The following is a 14,928-nucleotide window of genomic DNA, read 5'->3' as shown; positions in this document are numbered from 1 at the left end:
TGGTATCTTCTTCTACTGCTTCTTCTCTTCCTCCTCCCATGCCCCCGGCCCGATCTTCCCTTGAGACCGAGAAGAAGAGGTGTAAGACTTCAGGTTCTTCTTCTGGGGGTTCTCATTTCGATGGTCCCAAATTCGTTCGGAATCACATCTTTTCCCATACTCATATTGATATGGATGATATCTCCGTTTGGAACCATCTCAATGTTATGGTTCAAGGGAGTGTTTGGGCTGCCGGGGTATGCACAAAACTTCTTGATATTTTGAAAAATATTCCCCTCAGCTATTTGGGTTCTACCCGAAAAGTTGAGGAGCTGGAGGGGAGGATTTTCCTTTATAAGGAGGAAGAGGAAAGGCTGAAGGGGGAGGTCATCGAGTTAAAGTCGAGGAGAGGGTTCGGCTTCAGGAGAGGGAGAAGAAGATGATAGGCCAGTGTGCCATGGCAGAGAGCCTTAAGGAGAAGGTAGAGCAGAATTACGTCAGGTTCTTTGGGGAGAACCTTGACTTGAAGAAGAAGCTGGCGGGATGTCGAGAGGCTTTCCAGGACTTGGAGGATTCAGTGGCTGAAGGTTCGCAGGAGGCTTGGAGGGTTTTTAAGGAACAAGTCAAAGTTATTACCCCCGACTTAGACCTTTCTCCTCTTGACCCTGACAAGATTGTAGTAGATGGGGCCATTATCTCTCCTCCCCGACCTAAGACTGACTCCGACTTGAAGACTCGGAGGCAGAGGATTGTTGAGTCTCCCCATTGTAAGGGGCAACTCCATCTCCCGAGTTCTTTTAAGATTCCCGCTCAAGATCCTGATTAGTCTGCTCCATCCTCTCCTGTTGCCATTCCGACTTCTTTCCCTACTGATCAACCTTCTGGTGGTGGTGATTTTCCTTCTAATTGATTGTTGGCTATTTGGGGGCCCGCCTGTGGGCCCCTTGTTTTTTAAACAATTTTATATTTTGTTTGTTGATGGTGGTTGGTTACTGACATTTTCTGGCTTCTTTTATGGTCGTAAACAAAATTTGTGCTTTAGGGTTGACCCTCTTTTTGGATAAGGGTTTGAGGTTTAATTGGTGTGTGCATGTTTTTTTTGCAATTTTTCCTTTGCTAGGTTTTTTTCAAAAAATCCTTTTGATCTTTTTTGCTTATGGAAAAAACCTCTTATCTAGGCAGGTTGTGTTTTGCCTAAGTTGTTTTTGGGTTTTTAAAGGCTTCACATAGCTTCTGCCTTTTGATGGCTTTCTTTTATCTCTTTTTGACATTCCTTACTTATTCAAATTTTCCTTATTTGAACTATTCGTAACTTAGGTTATTTTTGCAATGCATTTCCATTCTTCTCGGTTTGCCGACTTGTAGGTCGATTAATTCCCGATTAATACCTTGAAGTCGTCTAAGAATTTTATGCTTCCGTTTAAATATGTCACCGAACACAGAATTATTCCAATCCTTAATCCTGCTCTTGAAGTTCAATATGCCCTCAGCCCAGGAGTCCTGAACATTGTAAGACGCATCAACAGCATTCCCAAAATCAGGGTGAGTAATCCATGCCACAAGAAGCGGAAGGGTCGTCTCCCTCTATTTTGTGAGCTAACGGGAGAGAGTTGCAGGCAGATAGGAGAATGGTCTGATTTCAGCATGGGCATATGTTTTATAAAAGTCTCTGGGAAGGCAATTTGCCAGTCCAAGTTGCTTAAGCCCCTGTCTAACCTCTTTGCAAGATTGCCTTTCTTCCAAGTGTATGTCCAGCCTGTAAACCCCAATTCAACCAGGCCACAAGTCGAAACACAATCCTGAAACTCTTTACAGTCACTTTGATTACTGCTCAACTCCCCTCCACTTTTCTCATGGTTATGTAACATAGAATTAAAACCGCCCAACAAACACCAGGAGAGATTAACATTAGCAGCATAAGATTTAAAGGAGTGCCATAACAATCTTCTTGTCACCCACTGGGGGCTACCATAGACAGCAGTAATAAGCCAGGGAGTTGAGTTATTACCAGAGACTCTTAGGTGCACGAATTGTGTATCATGCTCTAGCACATCCACGCTCCAAACAGAGGAATCCCAAAGACACCAAATTTCTCCAGCATGACCCACTGCATCCACTACGAATGATTTGTCAAAGCCCATCTTATCCCTAATTTGGTTACCTCGGGTACCACACACATGGGTTTCTAAGAGAAAGAACCAATTAGCTCTATACTCATGACGCAGATCACCGATAAGTGAAGGGAAGGCTTTATTGCCTACCCCCTGCAGTTCCAGCTAATGATGTTCATCATCAGAATTTGAGCGGGAGGAAAAGCCATACAGCCAGGCTCACTTGCGGATACAGGCCCCCGACAGTGGACCCACCTGGTCCCGAGAGGATGATGCGTCCAAAATTTCACCACCACCGGCATCAACCATGGTGACATCAAGCTGTTTCACTTGGTTACCCCTGTGCTCTGCATTCCCCATGAGTGCATCTGGAAGTTACTATTGCTTATCGGGGTTAAAGAGCAATTTTTCTCTTACCACATGCCCCTCCCAATTTGTTCGAGTTTCCGTCACAACATCGAGGGCTTCCCGTCGGTCTCACTCCATCCTTTTCATGTATTCATTGACAACCATTTCCATACCTTCAAACTCTAATTTTTTTCCTTTCTTTTCACTGCTTTCATAGAGAATTCTGACCCTTTAGGATTAGTTGTAGAGGGCTCTGAAACTTTGAATTTGTTCTTACCATTGTTTTCTTTCCTACCCGGTTCGACCATGGTCTTTGAGGGGGAGGAGCAGATTTTCTTTGGTTCTGTGGGTTTTTCCAGTGCCCGGTTTGATGACCCTTTTTTGTAATTGGGTTTTACCGCTTACAACTTGGGCTTGGTTTAATTATGACCCATCTTTTTCTAATGTCTCCTAGCCCACTTTCAATTCATTCGCACTCTCCTGTACATTTCCCGGATTTTCTTCATGCAATATAGCAAATCGGGATCCCGAATTGGAATTATTTCCTTTTGGAGAGTTTCCTTCTTTAGTGCTATAGATAGTGATCGCGTCTTGATTGGCATGAGATTGCCTTTGTCCTATTTGGGGTTTCTTTCTATTATTGTATCTTTTTACCAACATCCAAGGCCCAAAGTCAGGGTTGGATTTTCCATTGCTATAATTGCGGTGATTTTGTGGGTCTGTGGACCTTCCATTTTCATCTCCAACACTGTCGGCTGGCACCTCACCTTGCGGATTATCTCCGGCGCGGTTTTCTTCCATATGGGCACCACTGTTAGCACTGTTTTCCATACATTTCTCTTATCTATGACCATATTTGCCGCAAGAGAAACAAATTTGGTACAAACCTTCATATTCAAGGTTTAGCTCACAGCCAAGCACAGATATTCGGGGCACTAGTTGTTTTGCCAGGTTGATCTCAACACATATACGGGCAAACTTTTTCCTCAAGTGGATTGAGGTAGTGCGGTCAACCTTGAGCATATGTCCCATGGTTGAGCCAACCCTCCAGAGAAATCGGTGGTTATAAAGCTCGATCGGAAGGTTTGGAATGCGAATCCAGGCGGCGATCTTTCTAACCTCTGTGGATCCGGTTAGGAAAAAAGGCCTCCATCTTTGCACGATGAGATAATGGCCGGCAGTCATCCAGGGACCTTCCATAAGCGCATGCGCGTAATCATCCTCATCTGAAAAATGAACCAAAAAATAGTCATGATTCATATAAATAACATAAATCTTACCTTTCTTCTCCCAATTTCTGTGGAGTCGTTGCTCCATGAACGCGAACGTGGCATGTTTACCCAGCACTTTGGCCAGGAGGGCATTCTTCCATGGTTTAGACCACTCTTCAAATTCCTCCTTAGATACAGAGATTGTGGGACAAGGGTTGAATGGTTTATCAGCATTCTCTCGATCATCATCATCTCTATACCACTTATCCTCAGGGTTAGGGTCATCATCTTCCATGTCGAGCGAGGTGATATGGTCTTCTTCAATTCCAGGGCTAGTCAACAGTGTGTCCTTGTATGATCCCTTCATGGCTATGGACGTATTTTTCTCATGTGGGATAATTTTCATAATCTCTGATGGTTGATTAAGATCCACCTCTCCTCGAGTTTTGACTTTTTTGGTGCTTTTCTGTACTAGGTCGTCCTCTTAAGTAAAAATTCTAGCAGAGCTTTTTTCAGACATACTCATCTCTAATACACGTGATATTTAAGCTATTATTTTTTGTAATGGCTCATAGAGTAGACTAGTGCTCCAAAGATAAATTGAGCTTTAAAACACTACAAAATGCTTTAGTTTGATAAAAACAAAATTTGCATCATATATTAAAATATTTTATCATTTTATATGGGTGATTTTTTTTTAAGTTAGGAGTAAGACTCAAATCCGCAACTTCTAAGTGAATATGAAAATATTATACTATTTGAGCTATAGCTCGTTGGTTTACATAAATAATATTGAACAAATGAAAAAGTAAGAAATAAATGAAATGTATAATTAAAGAGTTTAATATTAGACGTAATTAAGAGAGTCTTCTAAATTGTTGTCAATATTAAAGAGTAATTTGACTGTATATATAAAATTCATTTATATTATATTATATTAATATTAAATTTATTAAAAATTACAAAGATTATTGCGACTAATTTCAAAATAAGAAAGAAAAAAAAATGATAAATGCATTACTTGCAATGATATGTAAAGTATAATAGGATTAAAAAAAAAAATAATTCATATAAATAATATAAATGACTCTTTAAGCTAAGTAATAAATGTATATATGAGCCTTTGTTTTTTTTTTTCAAGTTATTTTATGTTAGAAAAAAAAAACACTAATATTTTATGTTGTTGATATTAATCTGTATATATTTTTCAATCTCGTGTTTTAGTTTATACTTCTTATTCTATCAAAGAAATTTATTTTACATGTAGTCAAACTAAAAATTTAAAATTTTACTTCATTATTACTTTTAAAGTAACTTTTACATAATAACTAGCAAGAGGCCCGCGCATACGCGCGAGTGGGTGATTGAATTTGTAAAATTAATAACAAAAATATAAAAAGAATACATAGAAATTAGATAATAATATGTTTTTCGTATATATTTATTGAGTTTAGAAATATGATCACAATGATGTAATTAATAATTTTAAATCGTGTATTGATTAAACATGCTTAATTCAACAATTATATAAATTGAGTCATCAAAATTTATAATTGAGAGGTCAGGTAGTATAAGTACTACATTGTATTTATTTTTTAAATGTGCAAGCTTTCTATTTTTCAAATTAAGGATCTTTTATATACATTTTTTTGTTCTATCATGCTTTCATCTTCTATTAAAGACCTTAATCTCATATTCTGAATTAAAGTTAGTAACTTATATTCATACCATAGATAAAAGGAATCAATTGATGCATTAACAATCTCTTGTCTAGATCCATTTGTTATCACATAAAGAATTTGAACATATGATAATGTAACATAATACTTATTTTAATAATTTGATTTTGTATTTGTGAAATTTTTGAAGATATCATTTTGAACGGACTTAGGCTTAGTTTGGTAAAACTCTTTGAAGAGATGCTTCTGTTTTTCAAAAGTATAAGAACCTCGTTTTGCGTTTGATAAATCAAAAGTTCATGTGTTTATACTTGTGACTTTTAAAAGTAAGAGATACTTTTCAAAGATAACTTTTTAAAATTTGTAGCATCTATAAATTTTTTTTAATATAGTAATTATTGAATATATAAGCATTAATTTTATATAAATTTTGAGAAAATACAATAATATAACTATCATCAATATAAAATTTTAGATCTTCAAATATATCAACTAAACTTTTTAAATAATTAACATTTTCTTCAACTTAGCTTTAAGGGTAATATTATACTTTATAAAGTAAGCAAACTATTAAAATAGATATTATTTGCAAAAAGTGATCATGATTTATACTAAGAGCCTAAGATCACAAATAAATACTCCAAAGTTTAAATTGTAAAAACATTGATAAATAAAATCCTAAAATTAAAATAATAGAATGTATAGTATAATGGTCTAAAAATATGATGAAATATCTTTATATTTGTTTGTGCTTTTATATTATTTTTTATTTTCATAGAAAATACTGTAGGGATGTTCATACATCGGATTCGATCCGCATATCTGCGGTATTTATCCGAATCTGATCTAAAAATTACGGATATGGATCCGATCCGCAAGGCTATCGGATCAGATCCGCATACTAATAGAATCGGATTGCAGATTTCATGTAGGTATCTGCATATCCGCTTATCTGCAAAAATAAATAAATAAATAAATAAGTAAATATTATTTTTATGTTTTATTTTAACTAATAGTTATTATATATGTCACATTATTTTATTTTTATTATTTAAAAATAATATGTTTAATATTATTTTAAAAGTAAACATGTTTAAAAGAGTAAAAAAAGAGAGTTTATTGATTTTTTAAAATAAAATAAGATTTTAAAAAGTATTTTTATGTTTTGCGGATATATCCGATATCTGATTTGATCTGTAAATGTGCAAATCGGTCATATTCAAGCTAAAAAAATGCGGATATTGGATCCGATTCAATCCGATAATTTTAGTGCAGATCGAATCGAGATTTTGGCCATATCCGATCCAATTCGATCCGCGTTCACCCCTAGAAAATAATAATAAAGACCCTCTTAATTTTTAATTTTACCACTCCAATCTACTACTACACCTAACTTTCAGCGCTAAACTAAATTGCCTTTAAAACTGAAAATATGATATATATATATATATATATATATATATATATATATATATATATATATATATATATATATATATAATATTCAATAATTACAAAATTAAAAAAAGAAAATTTAATTTCAATTTTTGAATATGATTCGTATCATAAATAAATACTAAATAAAAAAAATTTTAATCACTAATATATCTACTATGCATAAAGAATAATATATTTGAAAATATAAAAGTAATTAAATTCCTTTTTTCGTATACTTTTATTTCTAATTAAAACAGACAATAAAAGTTCATAAATCCAAATTGAAGGTTAGCAATAGAAAAATAATAAAATTTAAATTTGTATTTAAAACATTACATCATACTCAATAAATAAATCATCTCCTACAATTCAATACTCTATACAACTTAAATAAATTATTTCTTGGATGATCCTTTTATGTTAAAAACAAAATTTCTTGGTACTTAGCAGCATACAATCATTTTTATATTATAATCCCTCTTTTAGTACTTAATTCCCATCCACATCATATGTTAAAAGATTAGTATATCATAGATTATCTTAACATACTTCTTAAATGAAATCTATTTGATTTACTTTTACAAAAATAAAAAATAAAATCTTCGTAAAAATAAAATATAAAAAATAAAATTATTTCAAGATATAAAATTTGGATTTGATTGTGAAATAAAAGAACTACTCATCCGATACTATGCCCATTACTACCGCACAATATGAAAAAAATAAAAAAAATTATTGTTTATCTAAAAATTATTAAAAACTAAGTACACTTATTGATTATAAAAAGTTGTAACTATTATAAGGATTTAAAGTGAAAGATATATGTGTAAAAATTGAAATTATTTTAAGTAGTTTTAGAAAGATATAAGTTAAAATTTAAAATATATTTGACTATATAATGTAATTTTTATTTTGCTGTTCTCTAATAGGATACCATTCTATTAAATCAATTATTTTGCATATTAATTTTCAATAAGAAATATAATGATTTTCTTAAATGAAAAACCTACCAACACAATATATGTCTTTGTTCGAAAAATGATTTTCTAATCCAAAATAATACATAACTACTAAAGAAATGGCATGCTAAATATTATCTACTTGAAATTGGTGATGATAATAATGGGTTATAGAAAAAGTTCACTTCCACTCTTTTTTTTTCTCAAAATTTCATCTAGTAATAAGTGATATTGTATTAATTTTTTCAATCCACTAACCTTGTGTTTGTATTAGGCTTGAAGACAGAACAAATAAAATAATAAAAATAAAGTATTATTTTTATTTGTAACATTTAGAACAAATTTTTTTTTTGTTCTAATATTAAATAGTAATTTATCACTTGAATTATAATCATGCAATAGTTATTTTCAAATAAAAAAGGCTAAATCTTTTTTTTGCTTTTATAATTGAAGAAATGAAATTAAAAATTATTAAAATAATTATTAGAATTAAGAATTCTATAATACTTATGGAAGCTATTTTTGTTTGGGTAAGAACCATTCGGTTACAAATTCTTCTAACATTTGCCTTCAAATTGTGAATTAATTAGGATAAAAAGTCACTTTTTTTTATTAATATAAGGATGTTAAACCTTTTTACAAATAATAAATTAAATTCTACTATTTTAGACTCGATTTTACCTCACTTATCTTATGTTGTAGCACAGAATAAGATATAAAATTTTTTTTATGCATCAAACAAACATTATATAACAACATAGCTTATCATGTTCATACACTTTATATACTAAAGAAAAATAAAAATAAAACACTAAACAAAAAGAAAGAAAAGAAAAATACTAAGCTATTGCGAGAAGAACTAATAATTCTTTTGGATGCAATTAATTTAATTACTCTCACAAAGAAAAAGTGTTACAACAAAAATATTAAAAAATGTTTAAAAGAAAGTGTCAAAACAAAAAAATGAGTGAAATATTTCTCATGAATATTGAATATCTTATCTCTTTAAAATAGCCAAGTACTTCTTACTCCTTAGAGTATCTTATCTCTTTAAGGAATAAAAATTTAAGAAATGCACACATATATATCCTAAATGATAAAAAGAATTAGAGTCATTACAACACAATAAAATGGTTTCAAATCAAATATATATATAAATGATGGATGGAAATGGCTAAACTTGGCCACAAAAAATCATGTGTTGTAAGTAAATGTTACTCAAACAAACACACTTACATCTCCTTCAGAAGAGAAAAAAAAAAGGGGATAAAACACATGCAAAAATATATATATATATATACACACACAATATCTATGCAATAGATGTCACTACACTTATATCTAATCACTCAATATAGTAACTTATTTTACACCGATGAAACCAAAGCAATCCCATTCTTTTCTGTTATTCTATCCACCAAACATGAAAAATCTGCAAAACATTGGATAAAATATAAGGGATAGTCACATTTACTTTAAATTATAGATATCAAACATTTATTACAGTTAAAAAAAAAGAAAAAATTATTACTCAATAAAACAAAAAAAAAATTTAACTGGTCATCATTAAGTGTAATCAACCAATCTTAACACAAAAATGTTGAGGCATAGAAGCGAGTTAAGATCACATGTAAATACAGGCAGCAATCTCGTTATCACCAGTTGAAAAAAAAAAGATGCAGGAAGGCATGAAATTTTGATTTTGAAAGAAATAATTCCACAAAAGAAGATACCAGTATAATTAGTAGTCAAAATAATAAAAGTTCTATGAAAGAATTATCTACTTTGATCACTTGAATTATGTCATATACAATTCTGTAAATTTATACACATTTTTTCTAAGATCAAGAAATCTTTAAATAAAGTGAATTAATTATAAAGATAAACATATCAAATTTCACAATACTTAAGTCAGATAGATGCACAAAACATAAAGGAATTTTTAAGCCATTTTAAATTTTCTTTACACAATATAGATTAATTAAAAAACAAATTTCGCAAATGTTCAATCACCTCCGCTAGTAATTCAAGATCTAAAAATATTTTGTTTCTGCTCCATCAAGCTTCATCTGGAGCAAAAACATGGTACAACATTTTTTAGCAACACAACAGAAAAAAACATTCAACAAAAAATAATTGAAGGAAATCCTAACGATGGCAAGTTTAATTTAATTGTTCTTGAGGTAACACAAAAGTTTCTCATCAAAAATATATTATCATTGAACTTTCAAAAGCTTTAGATTCTACAAAAACTTCTACAAATGTAACAAACCATTAAAAATTTTGGAATCTTCACAAGTGACAACGCTTACCATGTAAATTGCTCTAGACAAAGACTTGCTAAGCATACAGTATGGTAGAAAATTAAACGAAAATTGTGGGCAAAAAGACTTTGAGGGGCATCTTCGGTGTGGTAGAGGCGCTTGAGGATGTCATTTTAAACTCTAATTTCAAATGAAAAAATTGCGCTCAAAATTTGGTGTTCAAATCCTGATTTGAAAGGAAAAGATCGCGCCCAAATTGCTGCAGAAGAGAGTGCTGCTTCATTACCTGAGGGACAATGAGTTCTCAATCCATTGTTTACCCTAATCATCCAATCAAAAGCTAACATTCTCGTTTTCTTCCCCTAAATGGTGGTTTTTGGAATTGCTGCCAGATTAACTCTCTTCAACCCATTGGACAAAGATCTTCTCTGATAACCTTCCACCAGGTAAGAAGATTTTGGCTTTTCGCTGAGGAGCGAAACACAAAAGAAAGAAAAAGTTTGGGAGACACCTGTCACTCTCTCAGAAACCATCTAACAGTGCTAAATAGTGTGTGGTTTTAGTGTTTGGCTACTTAACCATTATATATTAATAGATATATAAAAAAATTGTCATGCCGTGATAATAACTCACCAGGTGATTGATGAAATGAGATTCAGAGGTGTTCCCTGCAAATTACAGAACTATTTACGATAGCACTTTTAGCTGCAACTCGTTTGTATATGTCTGAAACCCTAAACAACAAAACAAACAACAACAAAAAATGAATACTTAAAGTAATCAACAAAAGAAAAGAACACTAATGTTCAAACCTGAAGCCCATAGTGTTGGCCCCACTTTAAAATAAATAACTAACAGTATGCATTTGGAGGAAGAAGAAAAAAAAGGAATCTTTTCCTGCTTTCAGGCGTGTGACATGATTTTATTGCCGTTCCACTATTCTGAAGCCACTTCTTCAATCTCTGTTTGTTGATGCGATGGCACATTATTGAAGATCCTTGTTCTTCCCCATCATGTTTCCTCCATCTCTAGTTCACCCCTGCTTCTCTGGACTTCCAAAATCTCCTTTCCAATCTAGTCTGACTTTCATGATAAACTTCAAATCTTTAGCTACAATCTCAACCCAACTGGTTGTCGAAAAGTGGGAACCACTCTCACTGCATACTACTACCACCTATCACTGTTATGTTATCATAATGAAATACCAAATTAGTTATATATCTGTTGAATTTTCAAATTATAGCAATGCTATTATAAACATAATTAAAAATTGTTAATCCAAACAAAATAAGTAGAATTGAAACAACGCTATCCACTATATCATATTAGATCAGGTTCAGTCTAGAAAAATTCTAATAATAATATGATGCCAAGTTGAACACTTGAACCTGCTAATTAATAATAATTTTTTTTACTCAGACAATATGAATAATGCAGCAAGAATTAGTGATATATAAGACCAAGATAACCAAAGATGATTCATTTAAAAGATGAAAGCAAAGCTATATATTATTGTAAGTGGTTTGTGATGTCCTTACCTTTACTTTCCTACTTTTGTCAATAACCAAATAGCTATTGTTGTAATAGCATAGCTTGTTTATGCTTCTTTTTTTCTTTTTTCATAATGAGTATTTATTGTTGCAAGGAACTGTATGATCATATAACAATAATTATAACGATAAAGGAATTGCACGATCATATAACAAATTTCGAGAAGACCCAAGATCATGTTAATCTTAGAAGTTGTGAAATTCAGTTAGAGGCAAAAGTTTGATTGTAGTAAATCCATTTAGAAAATTACCTACAGATAATATGATACCTGAAAAATTGTATTAAAAAGTTCAGTAACTCCTCACTTAGAAATCCAAAACTAATTTGAAGATCCTTATACACTTTCTCAAGTTATTCCATCTCATCATTATTCCATCCACTTTGGTCTTCCTCAACTGTTCCCTCATCTCGATTTTTTCCCTCTTTTCCTTGTTTCTCCTTATCCTCCTCACCATAATCGTTGACATCAAAATCACTTTTTTCATGCTCCATCTGCATCACAAAAAAAACCCCTCAATCACAAATAAAAAATAATGAACCAATATACTTGCACAACACTCTAGGGAGTAAATGAGTAAGCAAACAGCTAATATAGCCCTTAATCTATGTGAAGTCTTAGCACTAAAAGTAACAATAATTATAACGATAAAAGAATTGCACGATCATATAACAAATTTCGCGAAGACCCAAGATCATGTTAATCTTAGAAGTTGTGAAATTCAGTTAGAGGCAAAAGTTTGATTGTAGTAAATCCATTTAGAAAATTACCTACAGATAATATGATACCTGAAAAATTGTATTAAAAAGTTCAGTAACTCTTCACTTAGAAATCCAAAACTAATTTGAAGATCCTTATACACTTTCTCAAGTTATTCCATCTCATCATTATTCCATCCACTTTGGTCTTCCTCAACTGTTCCCTCATCTCGATTTTTTCCCTCTTCTCCTTGTTTCTCCTTATCCTCCTCACCATAATCGTTGACATCAAAATCACTTTTTTCATGCTCCATCTGCATCACAAAAAAAACCCCTCAATCACAAATAAAAAATAATGAACCAATATACTTGCACAACACTCTAGGGAGTAAATGAGTAAGCAAACAGCTAATATAGCCCTTAATCTATGTGAAGTCTTAGCACTAAAAGTAACAATAATTATAACGATAAAAGAATTGCACGATCATATAACAAATTTCGCGAAGACCCAAGATCATGTTAATCTTAGAAGTTGTGAAATTCAGTTAGAGGCAAAAGTTTGATTGTAGTAAATCCATTTAGAAAATTACCTACAGATAATATGATACCTGAAAAATTGTATTAAAAAGTTCAGTAACTCTTCACTTAGAAATCCAAAACTAATTTGAAGATCCTTATACACTTTCTCAAGTTATTCCATCTCATCATTATTCCATCCACTTTGGTCTTCCTCAACTGTTCCCTCATCTCGATTTTTTCCCTCTTCTCCTTGTTTCTCCTTATCCTCCTCACCATAATCGTTGACATCAAAATCACTTTTTTCATGCTCCATCTGCATCACAAAAACAACCCCTCAATCACAAATAAAAAATAATGAACCAATATACTTGCACAACACTCTAGGGAGTAAATGAGTAAGCAAACAGCTAATATAGCCCTTAATCTATGTGAATCCTTAGCACTAAAAGTAACAATAAAAAGCAAGTAATGAAAGAAGCTCTATCTCTATTCAACTTGGCAACTACAAATAGTTCAAGTTGCACAGTCAATGTTCCACTTGCTGCTCATAAAAGATAGTATTTTCTACGCTCTAAATTATTTCAAAATTCTAATTTATGAGCATATGTCATTGACTCATTCCTCCTTTCTTTCTCAATCTAACCTCCTTCTTTCTCCCTTACTGCTCTATTTGCTTTCGCTCGCATTCGATTCAGAGGCGGCTATAACCAAACAGTTTGCATTATGATAAGTTACTGATAGATCTGTTTTTTGAAAATTTATATATTAATTAAAATTTATTTACAAATATCTATTTTATCATGACTCGTTACATTTAGCAGAGGAAATTTATTTCATATACATTTTCAAATACACAACTCTGTAGATAATAGAATTCTAAGCAACATCATCATTAGCTGCTGGTAATAATTTAAAAAGAAGCACTCTTCAACTTACTTGAACAAATCCCGAATCCCAGTCCATAATGGTGACTTTCGTGTAAATCTGTTTCTTAAATCTGGCATAATGGTGACCTTCACATAAAACTCCAAACTGGTTCTTGAATCTACAATATCTGACCCAAACACATAACTGTACTCATTAAAAATTAAAAAGATGAAATATAGATTATAATAAAAATTTATACCAAAAAATTAAAAAGAATGAAGAAGAGTTTTAATTGACTTCCTACCATGGAGGAGTGGAACTTGAAGCTGTCATTCACCGACTGGATTATAAGGATTCCTCACCGTACAACAGAGTAGCATATGCCTCGTTGGAAGCTCCCCTCTCTCGAACAACTTTCTTCTTCAGTGGCAGATCTAGCATCCACAGTGGCCTTCATTACCGCCATTGCCTCATTCCTCCTTCTTTCTCCCTCACTGCTCTATTTGCTTTCGCTCTCTTGCATTCGATTCAGAGGCAGCTATAACCAAACAGTTTGCATTATGATAAGTTCCTGTTAGATCTGTTTTTTGAAAATTTATATATTAACTAAAATTTATTTACAAATATCTATTTTATCATGACTCGTTACATTTAGCAAAGAAAATTTATTTAAAATGAGTTTTCAAATACACAACTTTGTAAATAATAGAGTTCTAAGCAACATCATCATCAGCTGCTGGTAATAATTAAAAAAGAAGCACTCCTCAACTTACTTTTCAGTGGAGAAAATTAAAAATGATGAAGAAGAACTTTAATTGACTTCCTACCATGGAGCAGTGGAACTTGAAGCTGTCGTTCACCGAAAAATGGATTATAAAGGATTCTTCTCGAGTTATAACGAAATCAAACAACAAAATAAAGAGAGAACTAACCATCCTCTATTTGCAGCATCCATCGGCGAAGGAACGGCTACGACGGCGTTCTGAGGTAGAGGCAGTTCTATGGATCCAACAGCGGCAGTAGCCTTCATCACCGCCGTCACCTCATTCCTCTTATTTTCTCTATCGATCTAGCATCCTTCTCGGTGACCGTTGTTGTCATCGCCACCCTCTTCTCCTTCTTCCTTCGTGCTTTATTTCTTCCCCGACCTTTTCTTTTTCTCTTCTCTGCGGCATGGAAAGAGAGAGACTGGTGCCAACTACTCCCCCTATCAAAACTGGCAACTCTCTCTCTCTTTCATATTCTCTTCTTGAAAGTCCTGAAACAAAATCCTTTTTAAATTTGAATTTGAATCAAATCCCGCCCAA

The 14,928-nt window shown here is 32.4% G+C and overlaps 1 protein-coding gene across 1 annotated transcript; it reads right to left on the bottom strand.

The window, feature by feature from the left end:
• Window positions 1–1,454: 1,454 nt before the first annotated feature.
• LOC112805918 (uncharacterized) lies at window positions 1,455–2,450 on the bottom strand. The gene is made up of 2 exons (XM_025848238.1): window positions 2,346–2,450; window positions 1,455–2,243 (listed from the first exon to the last, which is right to left on the bottom strand). Exons 1-2 carry the CDS (start codon window positions 2,448–2,450, stop codon window positions 1,455–1,457), a joined length of 894 nt encoding a protein of 297 aa, XP_025704023.1.
• Between the last annotated feature and the right edge of the window lie 12,478 nt (window positions 2,451–14,928).

The sequence above is a fragment of the Arachis hypogaea genome, chromosome 16, assembly GCF_003086295.3.
Source record: "Arachis hypogaea cultivar Tifrunner chromosome 16, arahy.Tifrunner.gnm2.J5K5, whole genome shotgun sequence".
Lineage (NCBI taxonomy): Eukaryota > Viridiplantae > Streptophyta > Magnoliopsida > Fabales > Fabaceae > Arachis > Arachis hypogaea.
Note: the sequence above shows the minus strand (reverse complement) of the source record. Positions and strands in the feature narration are given on the sequence as shown.

Coding starts and splice junctions, on each gene's coding strand:
- LOC112805918 (XM_025848238.1), bottom strand. CDS start 2,450: ATGGGGAATGCAGAGCACAGGGGTAACCAAGTGAAACAGCTTGATGTC. Junction 2,244..2,345: donor CATCATCCTCTCGGGACCAG/GTGGGTCCACTG, acceptor CTGGAACTGCAG/GGGGTAGGCAATAAAGCCTT.